Source organism: Pseudorasbora parva, chromosome 2, assembly GCF_024679245.1.
Source record: "Pseudorasbora parva isolate DD20220531a chromosome 2, ASM2467924v1, whole genome shotgun sequence".
NCBI classification, from domain to species: Eukaryota; Metazoa; Chordata; class Actinopteri; order Cypriniformes; family Gobionidae; genus Pseudorasbora; species Pseudorasbora parva.
This window is the reverse complement of record NC_090173.1, coordinates 13,370,275-13,394,136: the sequence shown is the minus strand read 5'-3', so window position 1 is coordinate 13,394,136 and position 23,862 is coordinate 13,370,275. Positions and strand designations below refer to the sequence as shown.

General features: G+C 40.8%; 1 protein-coding gene across 1 annotated transcript; it reads right to left on the bottom strand.

The window, feature by feature from the left end:
* Positions 1 to 864: 864 nt before the first annotated feature.
* gpr139 (G protein-coupled receptor 139) lies at positions 865 to 23,515 on the bottom strand. The gene is made up of 2 exons (XM_067456337.1): positions 23,177 to 23,515; positions 865 to 4,993 (listed from the first exon to the last, which is right to left on the bottom strand). The coding sequence occupies exons 1-2, from the start codon at positions 23,298 to 23,300 to the stop codon at positions 4,026 to 4,028; spliced, it is 1,092 nt and encodes a 363-aa protein (XP_067312438.1). The 5' UTR covers positions 23,301 to 23,515; the 3' UTR covers positions 865 to 4,025.
* Between the last annotated feature and the right edge of the window lie 347 nt (positions 23,516 to 23,862).

Sequence of the window (23,862 nt, the reverse complement as noted above, 5' to 3'; positions counted from 1 at the left end):
GTCTACTGAATAGTATAATCAGATATAAGTCAAATGATCAAACATTCAAAGTAGGTCAAAGGTTATTTTTAATGATTATTGTGTTCAAGAAAATATACATCAGAATAAGTTGCATGCTATTTTCCATAACATACAGTATACATTCACTGAAAATACGCAAATACATTCACTTGGCCTATACACATGAAGATTTATTCACGGTGGATCAGCCAAACATCTTAAAGAAAATGTAGAAAGATATTGGAAACAATGCAATTATGTTCCATATTTTATCACAGACATTCATTTCCGTACATGTATTAAAGGTTAACAGCCTCATTGACTTATATATTTAAAGAAAATTATATGTACAATATTCTGTTGTTCAGGTATGTGCTCAAAAATAAACATTTTAGTGTCTCTTCTTAGACATAAGCAGACATGACCTTATCAAAAAGATCCAAAGGATCAGGAAACATATTCCGTACCCCCTTTATTGATAATTTTTTGCATGAAGGCTGATCATGGCTTTAAATGTTCTGTCATGTTGATACATTGGCAGTAATGTCCAAATATATAAGCTTTATGATTGCTCAAAGTAGAGAATTCTGGACATGAGCATTATTATTTTCTGGACATTATTATTGATTTTTGATTGGCCCTTCACATTACCATGACACACAAGTCACACTTAAACATGTATAAATATATTTTTGCATTATATTACAAAATATCAAACAACAATCTAATCCAATACATGTAGGGGCCATTGTATGACCTCACTGGTCTGGATTCTGTAGTTATTGTCATTTTTTTTTTGCAATGTTTAGGCTACTCCATGAATACATAAATGCTCCCATAAAGTAAATAATGTGTGCATGAGAGAAAATTGATTGTTGCTTTATTAAAACACATTCTTAGGTGCAAAAAGATGGCAAAGATTGTAGAAACAGAAGATAGAAGATCAGATTGTATGATATACAGTACAGACACTTTAGCAGCACCTTGACATTCTAGTCTATAGTTTTCCTTAATTTGAATTCTGTACATATCTAACATGATTTCACACACTTGTTGGCTACATTTCACTGACATGACACAGATCTCACAGGTTATACAGGTTAACCCTAAAGTCACCAGTAATAGCGCTCCTATTTCATTAACTTTCTACTGACCAAGAAAAAAAAAAACACTGATTTGGTTAGACTTTACATTACAGGGTCCATATTAATATAATGGATTACAATAGCGAGAATAATCAATATGCATAATTACAGGCTTCTCCACAAAGTAATTGCATATTAAGAAAATCTTTCATTACTGTTGCACACAAAAATATAAATCATTTTCAAATGCATTGGCATGCTTCCTTTTAGGGATTTTATGCGTTTCATTTACATCACAACCCGACAAAAATGAACGTGACTTCACCAAGTACAACATATTCCTGGATCAACATCTTTGTTAATCCTGGAACAAAATTTCAATCAGCCAATCAGGTTTGAGGGGCAATTTTACAGTTTATGTCAGTTTAGGCATACAAGGATATCCTACATTATTCACTCTGGGTTTAGTTTAGAGGTAGAGATAGGGTTAGGACTAAATTTTCAGTCAGGAATGTTGTTCCAGCATTATATGATAACAAAATATGTTGATATAGGATCATGACTTGCTTTGCAAAATCACGGCGACCAGATCCCTATAGTTCATTCAGATTAATTTGTTCAGTTTGTTCGCTAAATGTGTTCGTCCGGTGCCTAATGTAAAGGCTGCATCCTTCGAAGAACTCAGTCTGAGCGCTCTTAAATGGGACGGTCTAGCCTGCGGAGGATTGTTCTTGTCGCCTAGAAACTGTGACAGCTGGCATTGATGAGTGTCAGTACTGGACCTTACTGGACTTTTTACTGGATGGTTATATCTAGTTATGGATAGTTATATATTAATCTGTCTGAAAACAAAACAGGGTTCACAAACTGGTCCATTTCTGTATAATAAAGAGTATAAGGTATATAAAATCGCATCTTGATAACCGTTTGAACCGCTGTTGGAACACAATACGTGCGTTTAAATGTATAATTCGGCAAATTCTCTCCAAAAAAATCTTGTCATCACTGGCATGCAATTAATTCTCTGGTAGGCAAGGCCGTGAAGGATCCATCTGTTGGATTTTTCATTTCATGGGAAACAAAGGATGCATTTGAAGGAGCCTTTGAATTGGGACAGGCTTAGTTGTGCCACGGTGACGCAATCTGCCTTTGAAGGATACAACCTCTGAATTAGGATATATATTGGGATGGAAGTGCGTTTAATTGGACAAAATTTGAATATGACCTGGCAAACAAGATAATCTCATTTTTGGTCAATTTTCCTGAAATTGAAAATCTGTAACCAACTTGTAGGAGGACAAGAGCATACCTCAAAATAGTCCACATGGACTAAAAGCCATGTTAGACTAAAAGCCTCAATCTTAAACATGGACACTGTAATGGAAAATGACCATTTTCAGTTGTGTAAGAAACCATTTTTTACCACCATCACAGCTTTCAGCAGAACCACTTTCATTTATTTGTCCTGATGTAATAACAGGTGAATACAGCCTTGTCTACGACAGAGATCATACATTTTTAAGTCTACCTCATCTACAAACATGTTTGCGCTGTATTGTTTAAATATAAATGCACCACATTTAAAACACTCCAGATGGCAGCCTGTTACTCCACACCACTGTGAAGATACATTAACATGGTTTCAGCCAATAGCTCACTCGGGAGAAAGCAATTGATTTTATTTGAAAAGTGTTCTCTTTTTCGCTTTCTTTTTTGTTGTTGAGGCTGCCCAGCAAAGGATAAATGAGTCTGTGTGTGTGCTAGAAGTTACATAGTCTTAATTATTTAGTGTTCGCCACTGTGATAGAAAATCCTTTCATGTACTGAGCAATGAGAGTCTTAGAATATTGATTGAAACGATAAAGAATAATTCCCCTCTAAAGGTATTTTTGCCTTAATTGTACATTTAACAGTCAGTTGCACCAGAAGCTTTTTTGTCGAAGCAGAAGTCTTTGCGTTTCATCTTCATCAGGCAGCGATACTGAAGCGGGTTTCCAGCAGTGAGCATATCTAAAGGCTTTATTCTTTAATAAGACCTTGTGCTGTTTGCGACCAGCCCTTGGAGACCAACAGCATATTAGACCAAAATGCCAGCTTTGTTTTTTAATGTCACAAAGGGAGCGAGTGTTCTGTCTTTTTGCTAAGAAGGTGAGAGGGGAAAGATGGTTCACAAACAGTAACATCTTGTTGGCTCCAGCTTCAAATCCCTTTTCTTCATGTAAAACGTTGCTTTGGTGTGCAATCAACTGAAAAACATGCTAGGGCTTGGCGATACATTGAATACAAGCAATATTATTGCAATATCTCTTCTGGTGGAATACAATTAGGGAATATTGTGTATATCCTGATAATATTAAAGTTAAGCTTTTGAAGACAGTAAGCCATTTCAAAGGTTTCTTTTTACAACATGTTAAAACAGCTCTGAGCATTTTAGCCAATTGTACACGTCTGTTGAGCACCAAATGTAGGTATGTACTTTTTTAAAAATAGCCGTTCCATCCAGATCAAGGGAGTGCAAATGAAAAAATATTGATATATACATTTTTAGCCATATCGCCTAGCCCTAGAGACAAACAGGTCGTTTAATCACATTAATATGTATATTGGTCGAAATGGACAGTCATCGCCAAGAACGCAAGCAAGCCTTTCATGATTTCTCTTGACTTTCAAGAGATCAAGTCTGTTTTTTTTGTTTGTTTTTTTGCATTGACATCCTGAAAGACATTGGCATGTTATCGCATAATGACCACTCCTGCTTGTTTTGTTGCCACATTTTGGCCGCAAGAAATCTCTGAACCTGACATATGATCTCTTATTGAGGCACTTCCTAACAAACCGATCATCACCTTCTGCTTGTCTCCAGGCGGGAAGGACTTTTCCACAAGCTCGCCTGGCTCAGTAGCCAGGCTTATATTGGCATGGAATCGCTTGAGATGGCGATCAGGAGGATATGCAGACTGGTTTGCCGTTCTTGTCGTACTGGTACACCAGCATCTTGATGCAGTGCGAGTTGGCTGGTGAGATCCATGGGCTGCTGGTGATAGAGAAGTTGTGACTGGCGTAAAAAGGTGGAGGCTGCTTTCTGCATCGGAATAAGGCCTTAAGCACCATGCCGGCCATCCTGCGGAAACGCTTGCTGATGAAGCAGTACAGGAAGAAGTTGACACCGGTGTTGAGCAGCGCGAGCATGTTCGCCACGTCCGTGACCAGGTGCAGCAATCTGGCGGGGCCAGGCGTCGCCGGTTGCACCGTGTAAAGATGGTAAAGGATCATGAGCGTGCGGGGCGCCCACAGCACGGCAAACACTGAGGTGATCGCCAGTAGGATGGCCGTGGTCTTTCCGGTTGAGTACCCTCGAAGACGGAAGCAGCTACGCCGGCAGCGGAGCTTGCGTACGATGATGGCATTGAGCGAGAAGAAAACCGAGCAGGGGAGCAGGTAAACTGTGGCGCAGTGCACCCAAACCAATACGTGCTGCCCTGCGCTGCTGCTGCGTCCACCGTTGCTCGCTCCCGGAAGCCCGTGCCACAGCTCCGGCCACCAGTAATATGGAATGCTGGAGATCAGGCAGCCAGCGTACACCGTCAAGATCACTTTGCGAGTTCGGGCTGGGTAGGACACGGTGTGGTAGCGCAGCGGATGGCACACGGCGATGTAGCGGTCCACGGTCAGGGGCACCGTGATCCAGATGGAGGTGTGGATAGAGGAGAACTCCAGAACCTGCACAGCTTTGTTGAGCGAGTGGGGCAGAGGCGCACCGAGAATGAAGTCCTCCAAAAGGAAGTCCACGAACACGATCAGCAACAGGACTAGGATGTCGGCCACGGCCAGGGCCAGTAGGTAGTTATAGGAAGATTTCTGTCGCCGCAGCACCAGCTGAGAAAGGATGATCACCGTGAGGATGTTTGCTGTGGAACGTGAGAAGAAGTGGACAAAGAAGGTGAGAAGAGAGAGGTAGGGGTGTGTGAGAAAGTGTTGAAGTCAGTCTTGCAGAGTGTAAGAATGAATCATATAATATTGGATTGAAATCGCAGCACCAAAAATAGATAGAAAATTTAGTTTTATCCCCTCTACTGAACACAATCACAATAATACATGCAAAGCATGTGACTGACACACATCACGCATACACTCAGCCTAATATGCATGCATTAACATGGGCACGTTTACATGCATTTACATTGATATGCATGCGCTCATTACAAAAATGCATTCAAGTTCACACACATGCATTGCACAGTCAAACACATACACACCCATGCACTGAAATTCACACTCATGCATTCATGTTTACACACACTCTAAGCAACACGGATCATTATCAAGACATGCACGTGCATGTGTTCACATGCACAGTCAAATTCACATGCACCCTCTTAAAAATCGCCTGCATTCACATGCACACCCTCAAATTCACATGCATGAGCATATTTTCACATGCGTAAGTTCTCACACATGCACACTCATTCATACGTATGTCAGAAATATCTCATGAAATGGCGTATGTATGACACCAATTTGTATGCCATTTTGGTGTGCTATAAAGACGCATAATCGCTTTTTAGCGTGTTTATCAACGCCTTTACATTCTATCCCCCCTACACTGCCCCTACCCCTAAACCTACCCATCACACACACACACACACATAGCCCCTAAACCTACCCATCACAAGAAACATTCTGCATTTTTACATTTTCAAAAAAACTATTTAGTATGTTTATAAATTAATTTACCTTGTGGACACACACAAATATTCAGACACATTTTGAACACGTAACTCAAACCCTTCCCTAAACCTACCCATTTGTGTATTCTATAAAACAAGATATAACAGGCAGATACGACTGCAGGCACAATTTATTCAGAAAGTACAAATATCCCAAGTGTTCCGAGGGCAAACGATTGATTTGTGTGAAGAAAATCCCCAAAAGCGATCAGTAACGTCGAGTCCATCCGTCAAAGATAAATAATACATTTCAAATATTGCCGCCGGAAGAAACGTCAGCTTTACGTCAGCTTTGATTGCTCACATTGGCTCTCGTGTGTCTTGTGACCGATCACATCATTCTAAACTTGCCGTGTGTATCATTTGAATTACAAATATGAATGAACGAGTGCGTGTGTGTTCTGTTTGCAAAGGAGCGCGATCATTATTTCTACGACTAAAACATTAAGATCAACTCTGTTCTTCACATGAAGATATCGTATGACTTCAGAAGACTTGGAATGCAACATGTGGAATCACACGGCGTAGACATACACCCAAAGATGATGGTTTGTTTGGGCGTATACATACACGCGGAATCACACGGCGTACACATACACGCGGAGATGATGGTTTGTTTGGGCGTACACACACACGCGGAATCACACGGCGTACACATACACGCGGTGATGATGGTTTGTTTGAGCGTACACATACACGCGGAATCACACGGCGTAGACATACACACGGAATCACACGGCGTACACATACACGCGGAGATGATGGTTTGTTTGGGCGTACACATACACGCGGAGATGATGGTTTGTTTGAGCGTACACATACGCGCGGAATCACACGGCGTAGACATAAACGCGGAATCACACGGCGTAGATATACACACGGATAGATCAAAATGCGTACAGATAACACGCCACTTGGCTTTTGAAACTGGCGTGTATGTTTACGCAAAGTCATGATGTCATGTTGCACATGTGCATTCACGTGTTCACACATGTGCACACCTTCACATGTATATCAAATACTTAAGAGATCTTGACCTTCTGAGACTTTGTCATTCAATTCGTCCCTCTTCTTCCTGCCTGCCTGTTTTCCTCCACAGCTTTAACCTCTGTCTCATTGTGACCTTCAATAAAACCTGAACAAGCAGCAGCAACATGTGCACAATTACATCTAAACGCTGGTGATTGTGCAATGCTCTGCGTCCAGGTCACAATGACCCAGGAAATAGGCGCTAGGACACACAGACCCCCTAGCATCTAACCCTTTCACCACTCTGCTTTCATCCAAACCTGTGTTGTTTTTAGGACACGCTCAGACAACATGAGACGTACGGGTATAAGAAATGACCAGCGATTGCCATGACCTCTCACTGTGATGAAAAGAGCATGCACACAAAGTGCTGCCTTTATTTAAGCCAAACAATTTAACACAACGGTAGGGGACGCGTGGAGGATAAAGCCCCGTTACAACAGACCTCAGGAAACAATCTAGGGTATGTTAACCTAAAAAGCTATTCACCAAAAGATGCAGCAAATTTCCATCCATTTTCCCCACTGTACCAATGGGCTGCTGTGTGGAAGGATATACTGGATGAAAACTTCTAAGTGTTTTGCAGTCATTCGGGCTGGTAATAAAGATGGTGGTAGATTACATATGCCAGTCAGGAGTCTGGAGAATCGCACTTCACAGTTTCAGAACATCAGCTGATTACAAATTACAAAGCTTCAAACTCACACATCAACATTTGCATAAACACTTGCAATCTCAGGCACATAAGCATTTTAAGATGTAAAGAAATATTGAGACAGACAGAGATAGGTTTGTTTGACATATTTGCATAATCTTGTCATAATCAAGTTATACCTTTTCAGAGAAAAAAAAAAAAAAAACTGCCCATCTCTCTCAGAGTTAAACTCACACATTTAAATGCAGAACACTGTTCCTAGAGGAAAACGTATTGCTTATTTATTTATTTTTTTTGAGGAAAGGTATTTAGAAGAAACTAAACATTTTCAGATTCATTTAAGTATACGTGGTTAGAGGAATTGCACTAGCACTTATTATTTTTGCAGTATAGAGTAGGACTACATCTTTGCTTTTGTATATCAACTTTCCAAATCTCATGTGATGACTGAAGAGATAGTATGTACTAGGGCCGGGATAAAAAAATTAATCTAATTAATTAGAGGCTTTGTAATTAATTAATCGAAATGAGTCGCATTTTAATTGCATATAAATATTTGACCTGAGAACAGTGAGAAGTAATTTTTCACATGGATTTTTAGCAGACCAGTGCAATGTTTGCCATTAAGTGTAGCAATAGCGTATTTGCGATATTTGAGGCTCGATGTGTTGCGGTGATACGCAAATTCCTTGTTGTATAGCTTGCACACAACCATGCTCTTGTCGACGCTTCCATCCTTTCGTTTTTTAAAACAAAAAGCATTTCCCATCCACGGGGCCAAGCAAAGCGGCCTCATAAGCTTCTTCGTAAATGTTCACTATGGTTTGTTGTTGTCTTGACCAAAGGTCATGACCGTCGTGAACGCTAGTTGGTGTTCCAGTATAATCTGTCCGTCGAAACTCATTCATTGAAAAATGTTCCACGATGCAAAAATAAGCGTGGTTAAAATTATTTATTTTTTGCGTAATTAATCTTAATTAACGCGTTAAAGTCCCGTAATTAATTAATCTTACTTAACGCGTTAAAGTCCCGTAATTAAATTAATCTTAATTAACGCGATAAAGTCCCGGTCCTAGTATGTACACAATATACTGATTCACAACAGTTGAGTTCTTGAAGTAAAGCATGTTCATTTTCTTAATACACTAAAAAATTGTGTGATTTGTTTTTCTACCGAAAATTCTGGGTTATGCCTTTTGAGTCGTTTTTAGTTATTTTTTCTGTGTTTGGGTAATTTTGTGTTACCCAGCTCCTGGGTCAGATGTAACCACCCTGTGTTTGGTTAGTTTTTTTGTGTTACCCAACTCCTGGATCAGATGTAACAATCCAGTGTTTGGGCTCCTGCGTTAGACATAACAACCAGTGTTTGGGCTGTTTTAGTGTTACCCCTATCCGGGGTCAGACGCAACAAACCAGTGTTTGGGTAGTTTTTGTGTTACTCAGATCCTGGGTCAGACGTAACAACCCAGTGTTTGGGTAGTTTTTGTGTTACTCAGATCCTGGGTCAGACGTAACAACCCAGTGTTTAGGTAGTTTTTGTGTTACTCAGATCCTGGGTCAGATGCAACAAACCAGTGTTTGGGTAGTTTTTGTGTTACTCAGATCCTGGGTCAGACGTAACAACCCAGTGTTTGGGTAGTTTTTGTGTTACTCAGATCCTGGGTCAGATGTAACAACCCAGTGTTTAGGTAGTTTTTGTGTTACTCAGATCCTGGGTCAGACGTAACAACCCAGTGTTTGGGTAGTTTTTGTGTTACTCAGATCCTGGGTCAGACGTAACAACCCAGTGTTTAGGTAGTTTTTGTGTTACTCAGATCCTGGGTCAGGTGTAACAACCCAGTGTTTGGGCTCCTGGGTTACACATAACAACCAGTGTTTGGGCTGGTTTAGTGTTACCCCTATCCGGGGTCAGATGTAACAACCCAGTGTTTGGGCTCCTGGGTTACACATAACAACCAGTGTTTGGGCTGGTTTAGTGTTACCCCTATCCGGGGTCAGATGCAACAAACCAGTGTTTGGGTAGTTTTTATGTTACTCAGATCCTGGGTCAGACGTAACAACCCAGTGTTTGGGTAGTTTTTGTGTTACTCAGATCCTGGGTCAGACGTAACAACCCAGTGTTTAGGTAGTTTTTGTGTTACTCAGATCCTGGGTCAGATGTAACAACCCAGTGTTTGGGCTCCTGGGTCAGACGCAACAATCCAGTTTTTTCGGGTAGTTTTTGTGTTACCCAACTCCTGGGTCAGATGTAACAATCCAGTGCTTGGGCTCCTGGGTTAGACGTAACAACCCAGTGTTTGGGCAGTTTTTGTGTTACCCTGATCCTGGATCAGATGTAACAACCCAGTGTTTATGTATTTGTTGTGCTACTCAGATCCTGGGTCAGACGTAACAACCAGTGTTTGGGCTGTTTTAGTGTTACCCCTATCCGGGGTCAGATGCAACAAACCAGTGTTTGGGTAGTTTTTATGTTACTCAGATCCTGGGTCAGACGTAACAACCCAGTGTTTGGGTAGTTTTTGTGTTACTCAGATCCTGGGTCAGACGTAACAACCCAGTGTTTAGGTAGTTTTTGTGTTACTCAGATCCTGGGTCAGATGTAACAACCCAGTGTTTGGGCTCCTGGGTCAGACGCAACAATCCAGTTTTTTCGGGTAGTTTTTGTGTTACCCAACTCCTGGGTCAGATGTAACAACCCAGTTTTGGGCTCCTGGGTCAGATGTAACAATCCAGTGCTTGGGCTCCTGGGTTAGACGTAACAACCCAGTGTTTGGGCAGTTTTTGTGTTACCCTGATCCTGGATCAGATGTAACAACCCAGTGTTTATGTATTTGTTGTGCTACTCAGATCCTGGGTCAGACGTAACAACCCAGTGTTTGGGCTCCTGGGTCAGACGTAACAACCCAGTGTTTGGGCAGTTTTTGTGTTACCCTGATCCTGGGTCAGACGCAACAACCCAGTGTTTGGGCAGTTTTTGTGTTACCCAACTCTTGGGTCAGATGTAACAGCCCAGTGTTTGGGCTCCTGGGTCAGACATAACAACCCAGTATTTGGTCAATTTTTGTGTTACCCAAATCATGGGTCAGATGTAACAACCCAGTGCTTGGGTAGTTTTTTGTGTTACCCAGATCCTGGGTCAGATGCAACAATCTAGTGTTTGGGTAGTTTGTGTGTTACCCAAATCCTGGGTCAGATGTAACAACCCAATGTTTGGGCTATTGGGTCAGATGTAACAACCCAGTCCTTGGGTAGTTTTTGTGATACCCAGATCCTGGGTCAGATGCAACAACCCAGTCCTTGGGTAGTTTTTGTGATACCCAGATCCTGGGTCAGATTCAACAATCAAGTGTTTGGGTAGTTTTTGTGTTACCCAACTCCTGGGTCAGATGTAAAAACCCAGTTTTGGGCTCCTGGGTCAGATGTAACAACCCAGTTTTGGGCTCCTGGGTTAGACATAACAACCCAGTATTTGTTCAATTTTTGTGTTACCCAAATCATGGGTCAGATATAACAACCCAGTGCTTGGGTAGTTTTTGTGTTACCCAGATCCTGGGTCAGATGCAACAATCTAGTGTTTGGGTAGTTTTTGTGTTACTCAGATCCTGGGTCAGACGTAACAACCCAGTGTTTAGGTAGTTTTTGTGTTACTCAGATCCTGGGTCAGATGTAACAACCCAGTGTTTGGGCTCCTGGGTCAGACGCAACAATCCAGTTTTTTCGGGTAGTTTTTGTGTTACCCAACTCCTGGGTCAGATGTAACAACCCAGTTTTGGGCTCCTGGGTCAGATGTAACAATCCAGTGCTTGGGCTCCTGGGTTAGACGTAACAACCCAGTGTTTGGGCAGTTTTTGTGTTACCCTGATCCTGGATCAGATGTAACAACCCAGTGTTTATGTATTTGTTGTGCTACTCAGATCCTGGGTCAGACGTAACAACCCAGTGTTTGGGCTCCTGGGTCAGACGTAACAACCCAGTGTTTGGGCAGTTTTTGTGTTACCCTGATCCTGGGTCAGACGCAACAACCCAGTGTTTGGGCAGTTTTTGTGTTACCCAACTCTTGGGTCAGATGTAACAGCCCAGTGTTTGGGCTCCTGGGTCAGACATAACAACCCAGTATTTGGTCAATTTTTGTGTTACCCAAATCATGGGTCAGATGTAACAACCCAGTGCTTGGGTAGTTTTTTGTGTTACCCAGATCCTGGGTCAGATGCAACAATCTAGTGTTTGGGTAGTTTGTGTGTTACCCAAATCCTGGGTCAGATGTAACAACCCAATGTTTGGGCTATTGGGTCAGATGTAACAACCCAGTCCTTGGGTAGTTTTTGTGATACCCAGATCCTGGGTCAGATGCAACAACCCAGTCCTTGGGTAGTTTTTGTGATACCCAGATCCTGGGTCAGATGCAACAATCAAGTGTTTGGGTAGTTTTTGTGTTACCCAACTCCTGGGTCAGATGTAAAAACCCAGTTTTGGGCTCCTGGGTCAGATGTAACAACCCAGTTTTGGGCTCCTGGGTTAGACATAACAACCCAGTATTTGTTCAATTTTTGTGTTACCCAAATCATGGGTCAGATATAACAACCCAGTGCTTGGGTAGTTTTTGTGTTACCCAGATCCTGGGTCAGATGCAACAATCTAGTGTTTGGGTAGTTTTTGTGTTACCCAACTCCTGGGTCAGATGTAACAACCCAGTGTTTGGGCTACTGGGTCAGATGTAACAACCCAGCCCTTAGGTAGTTTTTGGGATACCCAGATCCTGGGTCAGATGCAACAATCGAGTGTTTGGGTAATTTTTGTGTTACCCAACTCCTGGGTCAGACGCAACAATCGAGTGTTTGGGTAGTTTTTGTGTTACCCAACTCCTGGGTCAGATGTAACAACCCAGTCCTTAGGTAGTTTTTGTGATACCCAGATCCTGGGTCAGACACAACAACCCAGTCCTTGGGTAGTTTTTGTGATACCCAGATCCTGGGTCAGACGCAACAATCGAGTGTTTGGGTAGTTTTTGTGTTACCCAACTCCTGGGTCAGATGAAACAACCCAGTTTTGGGCTCCTTGGTCAGATGTAAAAATCCAGTGTTTGGACTCCTGAGCCAGATGTAACAACCCAGTGTTTAGGTAGTTTTTGTGTTACCCGACTGAGCCTGGTTTCTCCCAAAGTAATTTGGGTTCCTAGCCACTGTCGCCACTTATATTAAGACATCTATTATTTAACAATATTATTGATCTGACTGTACTGATGCTGTTGCTATTGTGCAGTTGAAATGATCAGATTATGTGAATTCAGTCGACATGCGACTCACAATGCATTATGAGTATTCTCTAGCCATTGACTGCACATCGGTTGTTATTGCGGTGCATTGTGTAATTTAATAAGTGCACTCGATAATGCCCATTATGATTTTGTACACCAATACAAATGGCTGTTGCCTGAAATAGTACCCTATTTATTTTGATGTCATTAGCCGATGCTTTGTGCACAGCCACATCATTGAACACACCTAATAAATGTAGGGACCTCTTGTACACCAAGCCAAATGTGAAACCAGGTGTTTTCTGATGCAGTTATCATTTTCGTGCCCGTTGTTTAAATAGCAAATGCACTTGCGCATCTGTTCACTGGTCTGGAAATGAGGTGTGTTCAGGTGCATTGTTGGAGCACTGCTATTTTGAGGCAACTGAAAATGACGTTGTCATTGACCAATGCAGTCTGAAGTTAATAGCCCAGTATTTTTTTTCTCGCTACATACAGTGCGCGTTAGCAATATGCGTGTACAAAAATCCCAAATATTACCAATAAAATGATTACAGCTTAAAAGATTATTAAGTTCATAAAGATAAAAATGCTTAACGGATAGTCATTGCATCAGATTACCTATTTGCAGTAATGACGAATGAAGTTGGCTAATATGTGACCAATCGTGGCAATACACACATGTATTTAAACTGCCTCGTCAGATTGAGGGTTTCTATATTTCGCCATGGTGCTAGCTCAACTGACTTTTAAAGGGAATGGGAAATGAGACTCTGATTGGCTTATTGCACGCTGCCCCCGAAAAACACCCCATGACTCATTGAGACTAGGTACAACCCTTTAGGACCATGCGCGGCGACCATTTTCTGTCGTTAAACAAGCAAAAGTGAATTCGGACACGCCCTAAGGGCATCTGCGCCATGTAATACTAAAATATAACTAAAATTATGATCTAAGTTATTCAACTAAATATACAAATAAAATGAATTATGTCTTATTTTATTCTATAAACTATAATAATGATCTGCCAACATTGTCGCTGTATGATAAATTGAAATGATCTGATAACATCACTGTTTTTCTCTGGATCGGCTGTACAGCCAAATCAAATTTTGTTGCAATATTGTCCTGTTTAACACTGTGAAGCTTCTTTGAAACAATCGTCATTGTAAAAGCGCTATATAAATAAAGTTGACTGATTGATTGGTGTGCTAGACCAGGTGCTCAGATTGTTAGAATGGGTAGTCTTTAATATATTATTGTCAAAAGATTTTGATTTCAGACTCATCTCTATGGTCCATCTATTCTGGGCTACAGAACCTTCATCTCTGATGTCTAGAGACGGCGCAGAATTGAGCTATACAATGAATACGGATTTGGTTTTGGGAGAATTTAATAAGACATGTTCGAGTTCGGTTGAGTTGAGACTACTGAGAGCTCTTTTCTGTCTTTTATAAAGAGAAAATCCTGAGAATCAAGGGACAAATGTCTCCTTTTGGTGGCATTGCTTTCCAAAGAAACAATAGAGATCTCATTTTAGATTTGTCTTTCCTACAGGCTAGACAAAACAAGCTTCCCAGTGTCAAACTCACTTTTTTTGTGGCTCACTAACAGGATAATGAAGGTTATTTTTGTGTCTGAGTTCAGCCTGAACTGTATTATAGCGGATAGGTGGAAAATGCAGTTGGATTTCCTCTTCACCATGCTATTTATTTGTATTTTTTTTTTTTTGTCATAGTATTGGACATTTTCTTTTACAATAAATGACAAATTTCTGTCTCGTGCATCTAATTCTGTCGTTTTTCTACATTATCAATTTAATGTAGTTGTTTTTTCCATGTCTTAAATGTTTATAGTTTAAGTGTTCATTTAATTCTGACAGTTTATTTCGGTGAGTCTTTAAAGTATTGGTCCTTTTCAGACTGTGAATCTCTTTGTCCTTGGCTTTGTGGATCGGTTTGTCTTGCAGACGTCGTGTCTATGTGTGTTCATGGGTATCAGAGTGTCACTAAGACTGCAGTCCAAAATTAAATCCAGATCCACCAAATCCTAGTTTTACTTTCCTTATCTGCGTTATTCTTCCTTTTCATACTCCACTGTCCATTGTACTTTTGTTTGTGGATTTCGCTTTCACTGGATTAATCTCTCCAGATGCCCCGCTGAGAAAGCACTTTATTTAGACAAACAAAAGGAATCCACCGCGGCCTGGAGGTTGTACATTTCCTGACATTTCCATTTAGCTGTGGTCAACATCGTAAGCATATTGATTTCACTTGACTCCTGTCTTTGTGCAGGTCTCTCTCTACTGGGCCCAGAACACGAGCAAGCATTTTTAATGGCTCAGTTTGCTTTGTGTTTGAGTCAGAATAGAATACTAGGGTAATGCTTACACTATATAATGCATTCTGCATGCTTTTCTCTTGTATAAAGTAGTATATTGTAGTATATTATTTGTAGTTTTTTTTCACCACGGAATAAAACAATGTAAAAGATAATGGCAACATTTTATCTTAGAAATGCAAGAAATAAACCTGCTTGTTAAAAAGTCAGAATTGTGAGATATAGACTCACAATTGCGAGAAATAAAGTCAGAATTGTGAGTTATAAAGTCAGAATTGTGAGTTATAAAGTCAGAATTGCGAGAAATAAAGTCAGAATTGTGAGTTATAAAGTCAGAATTGCGAGAAATAAAGTCAGAATTGTGAGTTATAAAGTCAGAATTGCGAGAAATAAAGTCAGAATTGTGAGTTATAAAGTCAGAATTGCGAGAAATAAAGTCAGAATTGTGAGTTATAAAGTCAGAATTGCGAGAAATAAAGTCAGAATTGTGAGTTATAAAGTCAGAATTGTGAGATATAAAGTCAGAATTGTGAGTTATAAAGTCAGAATTGCGAGAAATAAAGTCAGAATTGTGAGTTATAAAGTCAGAATTGTGAGATATAGACTCACAATTGCAAGAAATAAAGTCAGAATTGTGAGTTATAAAGTCAGAATTGTGAGTTATAAAGTCAGAATTGTGAGATATAGACTCACAATTGCAAGAAATAAAGTCAGAATTGTGAGTTATAAAGTCAGAATTGTGAGTTATAAAGTCAGAATTGTGAGTTATAAAGTCAGAATTGCGAGAAATAAAGTGAGAATTGTGAATTATATAGTCAGAATTGCGAGATATAAAGTCCAATTCTGAGCAATAAAAACGTTACTTTTTTCTCAGAATTACGTTTATATATCACAATTCTGAGATTATTTCTCACAATTGCGACTTTATATCATGCAATTGCGAGAAAAAAAGTTTATTATATGGGGGAAACAAGCTTCCATAGTATATAGTGCACAGTATTCAGCAGACATTTATATTGCCACATGACCTTACAATGTTGGGGGTTTAGTTCAGCACCTTACAATGTTTTGTTTGTGTGCTTTTTTAAATATAATTTTGTGTAAAAAGTCTGTAATTGTTAAACTGCAAAATGTGCATTGTATACTGCAAAAACTGAAAAGAAATGGCTGGTTATATCTCTTTAGAATCTAATTTGTTTGTCCTAGAAAGCATTTAGGCCCTATTTACACGTGGTATTAAGATACATTTTGGTCGATCGGATCCCAAGTGTACGACACTAAACACTGGTGTAAACAGGGTCTAAAACAAGCTTGTCCATTTTCAGAGGTAGTCGAAAAAACATTTGACCAGATTGCTTTCGTAGTGTAGAAGCTCATGTGGTTGAATGCATTCAAACCGCCACAAAACACCACCTACTCTCCACATAATGACCTCATGTGTAAACATTATGGGAAGTGCGCTAGCCAGATGGGATTTAAACTTTTTGGATCTAGACCCAAGTTTGGTTTGAAGAGGAAAAACAAACCAAGCGCAATGTTCCCTCACCATTGCTGATTTCTAACACTCACAGTGTTCGGCTGGTCTTGCGGATATCAGAGCAGAAATGAAAGCTGATGCACTCTGTATTCATATGTAGATTGCATAAGATTATTTAATCTATTAGATCGAAAGATCTGAAAAAACCCATACATTTGCATAGACAAAAGCGCATTGACCTTCCGCTCAAACAAATCAGGACAGAAGTGTTTGAAAGTGGACAAAAGACATGGATTAAAGCACTAGGTGTAAACCGGAATGTCTCCCTCATCTAAATGTGATCCGGTTGAACAAAAAGCATTTTAATACCAGGTGTAAGCATGGCTTTAGATTAAATTAAGAGCAAATGGAGACTTTTACTAAAGTCCCCTGCTTCTCAGATGTTTCTCCTGTGAATGAGATCCCAGTAATCTCACGTGCATCTCCAGTAAAGGTCTCAACGTTGTGTGTCAAACTGGTGCTCAGATTTGACAAGATAAAGTTTTTCCTGTGGGTTGAGCAACTCTCAGGTTTCCTGACTTTCTGAGGGTCCTGACACGAACACGAAAATTCTCACAAGCACTTTCCTCACAGAGGCGGCGAGCTCTCAGAGAGCTCCGGATCATTTACCTAAATTAAAAATCATTGGCTCCACCTCTTAAGTGGCAAATAACACCACCAGAGTAATGTAGAGCTGGAGAGAGGATCGTTATCGCTGATCTGTGACCTTCCAGCAGACGCAAAATGATAGTCGCTTTCTGGATAAAACCCCTTCATCTTCGATAGAAATCACCAAAACACATAAATCAAACAGTCCTTCAAAGCAAAGTCTTCAGTGCAAGAAGGCAATGAAATAAGACCAACCTCTTCCAATTAGTGACCTTAATGAGCTCAACCTTCAGCGATCAATCGAACAGGCATGAGCTCACCTGAACAGACTCGTATCTGCAGTTTCTACTGTTTCTGGTTTAAGAGTGAAAAAAAAAAAAAAAAAAAAAAAAAAAAAAAAAAAAATATATATATATATATATATATATATATATATATATATATATATATATATATATATATATATATAATAGAGAATAACAATTTTAGGTTCCACAAAGAAACTTTCAGTAAACCTTTCTTAAAGGAACCAGGTTATCTTTATCCACTTTAAACATTTGACTAACTATAAGTAAGTTTGTGACTACATGTCAACTAACTGTCATTAGAGTATTAGTTGACTGTCAGTAGACTGGTAGGTTATGGTTAGGGGTTAGGGTTCGGGTTAGTAGAATAAGTTGAATTGTAGTTGCCAAGTTACTTATAGTCAGTAGATTGTTGTGGGACCAACAAAATAAAGTTTTAGTAAATATTAATCAGACAGTCTACAAATACTCTAATGACAGTTAGTTGACATGTAGTTCCAAAGTTACTTAGACTTATAGGGCAGGTGTGGTGGTGTGGATAAGTTTAAGGGTAAAGTTGGGGACAGGTGTGGGTAAGTTTAAGGGTAAAGTTGGGGACAGGTGTGGGTAAGTTCAAGGGTAAAGTTAGGGACAGGTGTGGCGGTGTGGGTAAGTTTAAGGGTAAAGTTAGGGACAGGTGTGGTGGTGTGGGTCAGTTTAAGGGTAAAGTTAGGGACAGGTGTGGTGGTGTGGGTCAGTTTAAGGGTAAAGTTAGGGACAGGTGTGGTGGTGTGGGTAAGTTCAAGGGTAAAGTTAGGGACAGGTGTGGCGGTGTGGGTAAGTTTAAGGGTAAAGTTAGGGACAGTTGTGGTGGTGTGGGTAAGTTTAAGGGTAAAGTTAGGGACAGGTGTGGTGGTGTGAGTCAGTTTAAGGGTAAAGTTAGAGACAGGTGTGGTGGTGTGGGTAAGTTTAAGGGTAAAGTTAGGGACAGTTGTGGTGGTGTGGGTAAGTTTAAGGGTAAAGTTAGGGACAGGTGTGGTGGTGTGGGTAAGTTTAAGGGTAAAGTTAGGGACAGGTGTGGTGGTGTGGGTCAGTTTAAGGGTAAAGTTAGGGACAGGTGTAGTGGTGTGGGTAAGTTTAAGGGTAAAGTTAGGGACAGTTGTGGTGGTGTGGGTAAGTTTAAGGGTAAAGTTAGGGACAGGTGTGGTGGTGTGGGTCAGTTTAAGGGTAAAGTTAGGGACAGGTGTGGTGGTGTGGGTAAGTTTAAGGGTAAAGTTAGGGACAGGTGTGGTGGTGTGGGTCAGTTTAAGGGTAAAGTTAGGGACAGGTGTGGTGGTGTGGGTCAGTTTAAGGGTAAAGTTAGGGACAGGTGTGGTGGTGTGGGTAAGTTTAAGGGTAAAGTTAGGGACAGGTGTGGTGGTGTGGGTCAGTTTAAGGGTAAAGTTAGGGACAGGTGTAGTGGTGTGGGTAAGTTTAAAGGTGCACTATGTAGTATTTTTGCAGTAAAAGATCCACACAAAAAAACACTAGTCCGGTGTTATATATTTTGTTCAGTTGAGTACCTACAATATCCCAAATGTTTTCAACTATTTGTAAATTGTGAGAAAATTGCTATTTTAACTAAGGACCAGGAACTTTCAGCATAGCGTTTGAGGGAGTCACCTGTCGATTGCGTCATATCTGCGCTACCCTTGGTTTTGGGTTTTACTTGGCAGAAGCGCTTTACTCTTAGCAGTGTGAACAAGTGAACGCACGGAGTAAAGCCATAACATCGTTTTAAACACACTTAAATGTACCTAATATGATAAACAGAGCAGCATTACCTCAAAATCATAACCGGAAGAGTGGATCTGTGCAGGCGCCCGGCGACTGTGTCCCGTCCCGTCATAATAAAAGTCCCGGTATTTGCGAGGCGGGTATTTGTTTAACAATCGCTCCAGCAGCTGTGCTCAGGTCCACAACACTCGGTCGTGCTCTGCTTTACACTACAGTAACGATAATAACCGCATCTATGAACGTGATTTCTGCCCGTGTCCTATTTTCCACCGGCTGCGATGTGAAGACCACATCTCCCAAGATACTGCAATCAAACTTTGCGTCATCAAACTACACATTTGTTTTGAATAGGCGCCCTCTAGGGGACGGAAAGTTGCATAGTGCACCTTTAAGGGTAAAGTTAGGGACAGGTGTGGTGGTGTGGGTCAGTTTAAGGGTAAAGTTAGGGACAGGTGTAGTGGTGTGGGTAAGTTTAAAGGTGCACTATGTAGTATTTTTGCAGTAAAAGATCCACACAAAAAAACACTAGTCCGGTGTTATATATTTTGTTCAGTTGAGTACCTACAATATCCCAAATGTTTTCAACTATTTGTAAATTGTGAGAAAATTGCTATTTTAACTAAGGACCAGGAACTTTCAGCATAGCGTTTGAGGGAGTCACCTGTCGATTGCGTCATATCTGCGCTACCCTTGGTTTTGGGTTTTACTTGGCAGAAGCGCTTTACTCTTAGCAGTGTGAACAAGTGAACGCACGGAGTAAAGCCATAACATCGTTTTAAACACACTTAAATGTATCTAATATGATAAACAGAGCAGCATTACCTCAAAATCATAACCGGAAGAGTGGATCTGTGCAGGCGCCCGGCGACTGTGTCCCGTCCCGTCATAATAAAAGTCCCGGTATTTGCGAGGCGGGTATTTGTTTAACAATCGCTCCAGCAGCTGTGCTCAGGTCCACAACACTCGGTCGTGCTCTGCTTTACACTACAGTAACGATAATAACCGCATCTATGAACGTGATTTCTGCCCGTGTCCTATTTTCCACCGGCTGCGATGTGAAGACCACATCTCCCAAGATACTGCACTCAAACTTTGCGTCATCAAACTACACATTTGTTTTGAATAGGCGCCCTCTAGGGGACGGAAAGTTGCATAGTGCACCTTTAAGGGTAAAGTTAGGGACAGGTGTAGTGGTGTGGGTAAGTTTAAGGGTAAAGTTAGGGACAGGTGTGGTGTGTGGGTAAGTTTAAGGGTAAAGTTAGGGACAGGTGTGGTGTGTGGGTAAGTTTAAGGGTAAAGTTAGGGGCAGGTGTGGTGTGTGGGTAAGTTTAAGGGTAAAGTTAGGGACAGGTGTGGTGGGATGGGTGAGTTTAAGGGTAGGGTTAGGTGTAAGGGAATTGTCAACAGTGTAATTATAATTGTAACTACAGAAATAAATTACAGATGTAATTACATGCAGGTTTTTTATTTTTAATGTAAGTACATTGTAAAAACATACGTACACACAATAAGTGCATTGTATCAAATTGGTAATTTAAATGATAGTATGCAGTAGTTAAGGCCACCTAATATAAAGGGTCCTAAAATCTCACTTAATTTGCTGCTCTAGATATGCACAATGAACTGCAAATTATTATTTGCATGTAACATTTTTATTTTGCTTCAGCACAGCCACTACTGTGCTTCTTTTAGTTGTGTGAAACAACTTTTTACATACAATTTTTTTATTGGGCTTGACATACATTTTTTTGCTTACCAGCCACTGTGGCTAGGGGTTTTCCAAAGCTTCTAGCCACATTTTCACTGCCAATTTTGGCTTTAATACCATGGGGAAGAACTGGGGAAAAACTGCCACATAATTTTTTTAAAATATTATCTCATAATTTGGCAGCAGGTATATTAGACTGCTGTCACTTGGACATGACGCATGGATCCAATATACTGTTACACCTGCGTTTTCTTTCTCAACTGTTTGCGTTCACTTAAAACAGTGACTTGGCAAGTTTTCTTTTTTTTTGTGTGTGGAAAAAAAAAAAAACTTGCCAAGACAATCATTTTGACATTATTTTGTGTGTATTTGACTGTTTAAGCGCAAGAAGCAGCAAAAAATAACTCAATTTAGCACCGAGAGAGGCAGCTTTATAGGAGCGCACTTTGGGTGTGAACACAAAATCTGGGGAATTAAAAAATTATGCGTAATCCCATGCCAAAATCCAGGCCATGTAACCAACAATATTCATCCGGAGCAAATTAAACAGGTGAGTGAGGGGAGGCAGGTTTGTGTGTCAACTCTCTGTCAGAGAGATGAGAGAGTGAGAAAGAGCAGATGGTATCATGCATCTGTTCTGTGGGAAATCAGAAGTGTTTCATATATTTCGGTATCAACATGTATCGAAAAATCAATATTTTTGAGAAAAATTTTGACAAAAATGTATATATTATATATAAAATTCAACCTAGTGGCTGGTAGGAGTGACTGTTACACACCACTGCTGGAATGCACACGCATTTGGCAGCTTGGCAGGTGTTATTGTCAACCCCTGCTTTTAATCATTTGTATGCAGTTACAATTAATTGATTATCTACATTGAATAATTACATTTTTAATGTGATTAAAAATTATAAATGTAAAGCATCTAAAATACACTTTCCTTTAGACATTATTATAAAATGTATCAAATACATTAATTGTAATATAGCCTAAATGTTATTTGTTGCTACTGTAAAAACAGCCTCGCTCGTCACCTTCTCCCTCTTTAATCACACCTGCTTCTAGTCAGCCTCTCTCTCTTTCCATTCTCTTCCCATCCTATCTCCGTGCTTTTCTCACTTTCTGTGTACAATGCCTTTGAGAGGTTTCTCTTCTTCACCTCCATCTACCCAAATCGCTACCAGGTGTGATGACTTTCACACAGTGTTGAATAAAGACTCTAATCTTGTCTCATCACGCTTCTTGTTTGTCCCACAAACCCTTATCAGAGTCAAAATTCAAGCCGCTATTTAGCAGTCATGCAACAGGAAGACCGGCTGCCTCCGAAAGCAAATGAAAATATTTGTGTAAACTGCTCAGGCTGAGCGCTTCACTCAAGGGCAGGGTGATTTATCTCAATCTGACAACGAATCATTCTGCTGAAACTGTACCACACGCCATCCGACCTGAGAAAGGAGCTTCGATTAAATTTGCAGCACACCTGCAAATAATACCAATTGTCATAAATGAGCAATCAACCTCCAATTGTGGTGGGACAAAACATAATTTTAGTGTCCAAGAGGATGAATATTAAACGCCGGAGGCCAATTAATATGACGACTACTCAAGATGTCTGATGCATCATCTGTTTCGCTCCCCGGGTCATTCCAGTTAGAGCCAGATCTAATTTCATCATTTGTGGAATAACAGGTATTTCTTGCTGATATATGATTATAAACCATTGGAAATTATGTGAGACTCTGTATTCTGTCCTCTCACCAATGACCTTTGGAAACCTGTTTTTCCACAGTTCTGATGCCAGTTGCGTCTCACGAGGTTACGGACCATTTCGTCAAGGATGTTACTAATCAAGATAAAATGGGACCAAAGATAACATTTTAAGAACCCCTCAGCCACCGATGTAAGTATATTGAAGGGTTATTCACTCCCCTCACTTCTATACATTTTACAACTACAGAGACAAAAGCATGCATAAAAACATTCATTGTGCAGACAAGATTTTAAGAATCTGCATGTAAAGCGGCAATGCATTTCTCTCATCCCAATACAGTTCACAAATACACATACACAAGCCATGCATCATGCACTGTATTGATCGCCTACAAATGTGAATATTTGGGGCGATGCACTCCTCTCACACCACGCACTGTGCACTAATAATCCAGAAAATATTTCTTGCATTTTTCTTACCAGGCAGGCCGAGGCACAGCAAGGAACTGTAGTAAATGACAGGAAACTGTCCGAGAGGGCAACCGCGAGGACTCCAGGAACTGGAGTTTGTGGACAGCACGGTGAAGATGTGGCTGTGCTCCATGGCCTCTCTGCCCTTCTTCAAGCTCTAGAGAGGAGACAAACCCCAGCCGGACGGCAGGACGCGCAGAGGTTGAGCCGGCTGGCACGTGTGAGAGTCAGAGAATGACTGCGAGCGCGTGTGCGTGGCAGGGAGACACAGACGATGAGAGGCGATGAAGTCGGCGATGTGATGGGAAGAGAGGCAGGGATGTGAGGAAGAGTGTGTGTATGTGAGGAGAGGTGGCGGAAGAGAAAGAGAGAGAGAGAGGGAGAGAGGGGGGGGGGTGTTGAGAGCTGGTGAGAATGAAATCTGGGGAGGCATGAACGCAAAAAGGGTGAAAATAAGTGAAGAGAAAGGAGGGGGGGCGTGAAGGAGAAGAACATTGGGGGAGCGAGAGGCGTTAAGTGAGGAAGAGACGATTCATGTTGACACCACTGAGAGGTGATTTTTTTGTGGTGACACACTCATGCGGCTGAAGGGCGACCCAGAAGTAAATGAGAGCTGTAGCATGACTCAACTAGTTCACACCAGTTAGCACGTCCGTGGCACACATAGATGCTTAGCTGTTTGGCATTTTGTGAAG

Coding starts and splice junctions, on each gene's coding strand:
- gpr139 (XM_067456337.1), bottom strand. CDS start 23,300: ATGGAGCACAGCCACATCTTCACCGTGCTGTCCACAAACTCCAGTTCC. Junction 4,994..23,176: donor GCTGTGCCTCGGCCTGCCTG/GTAAGAAAAATG, acceptor CACGTTCCACAG/CAAACATCCTCACGGTGATC.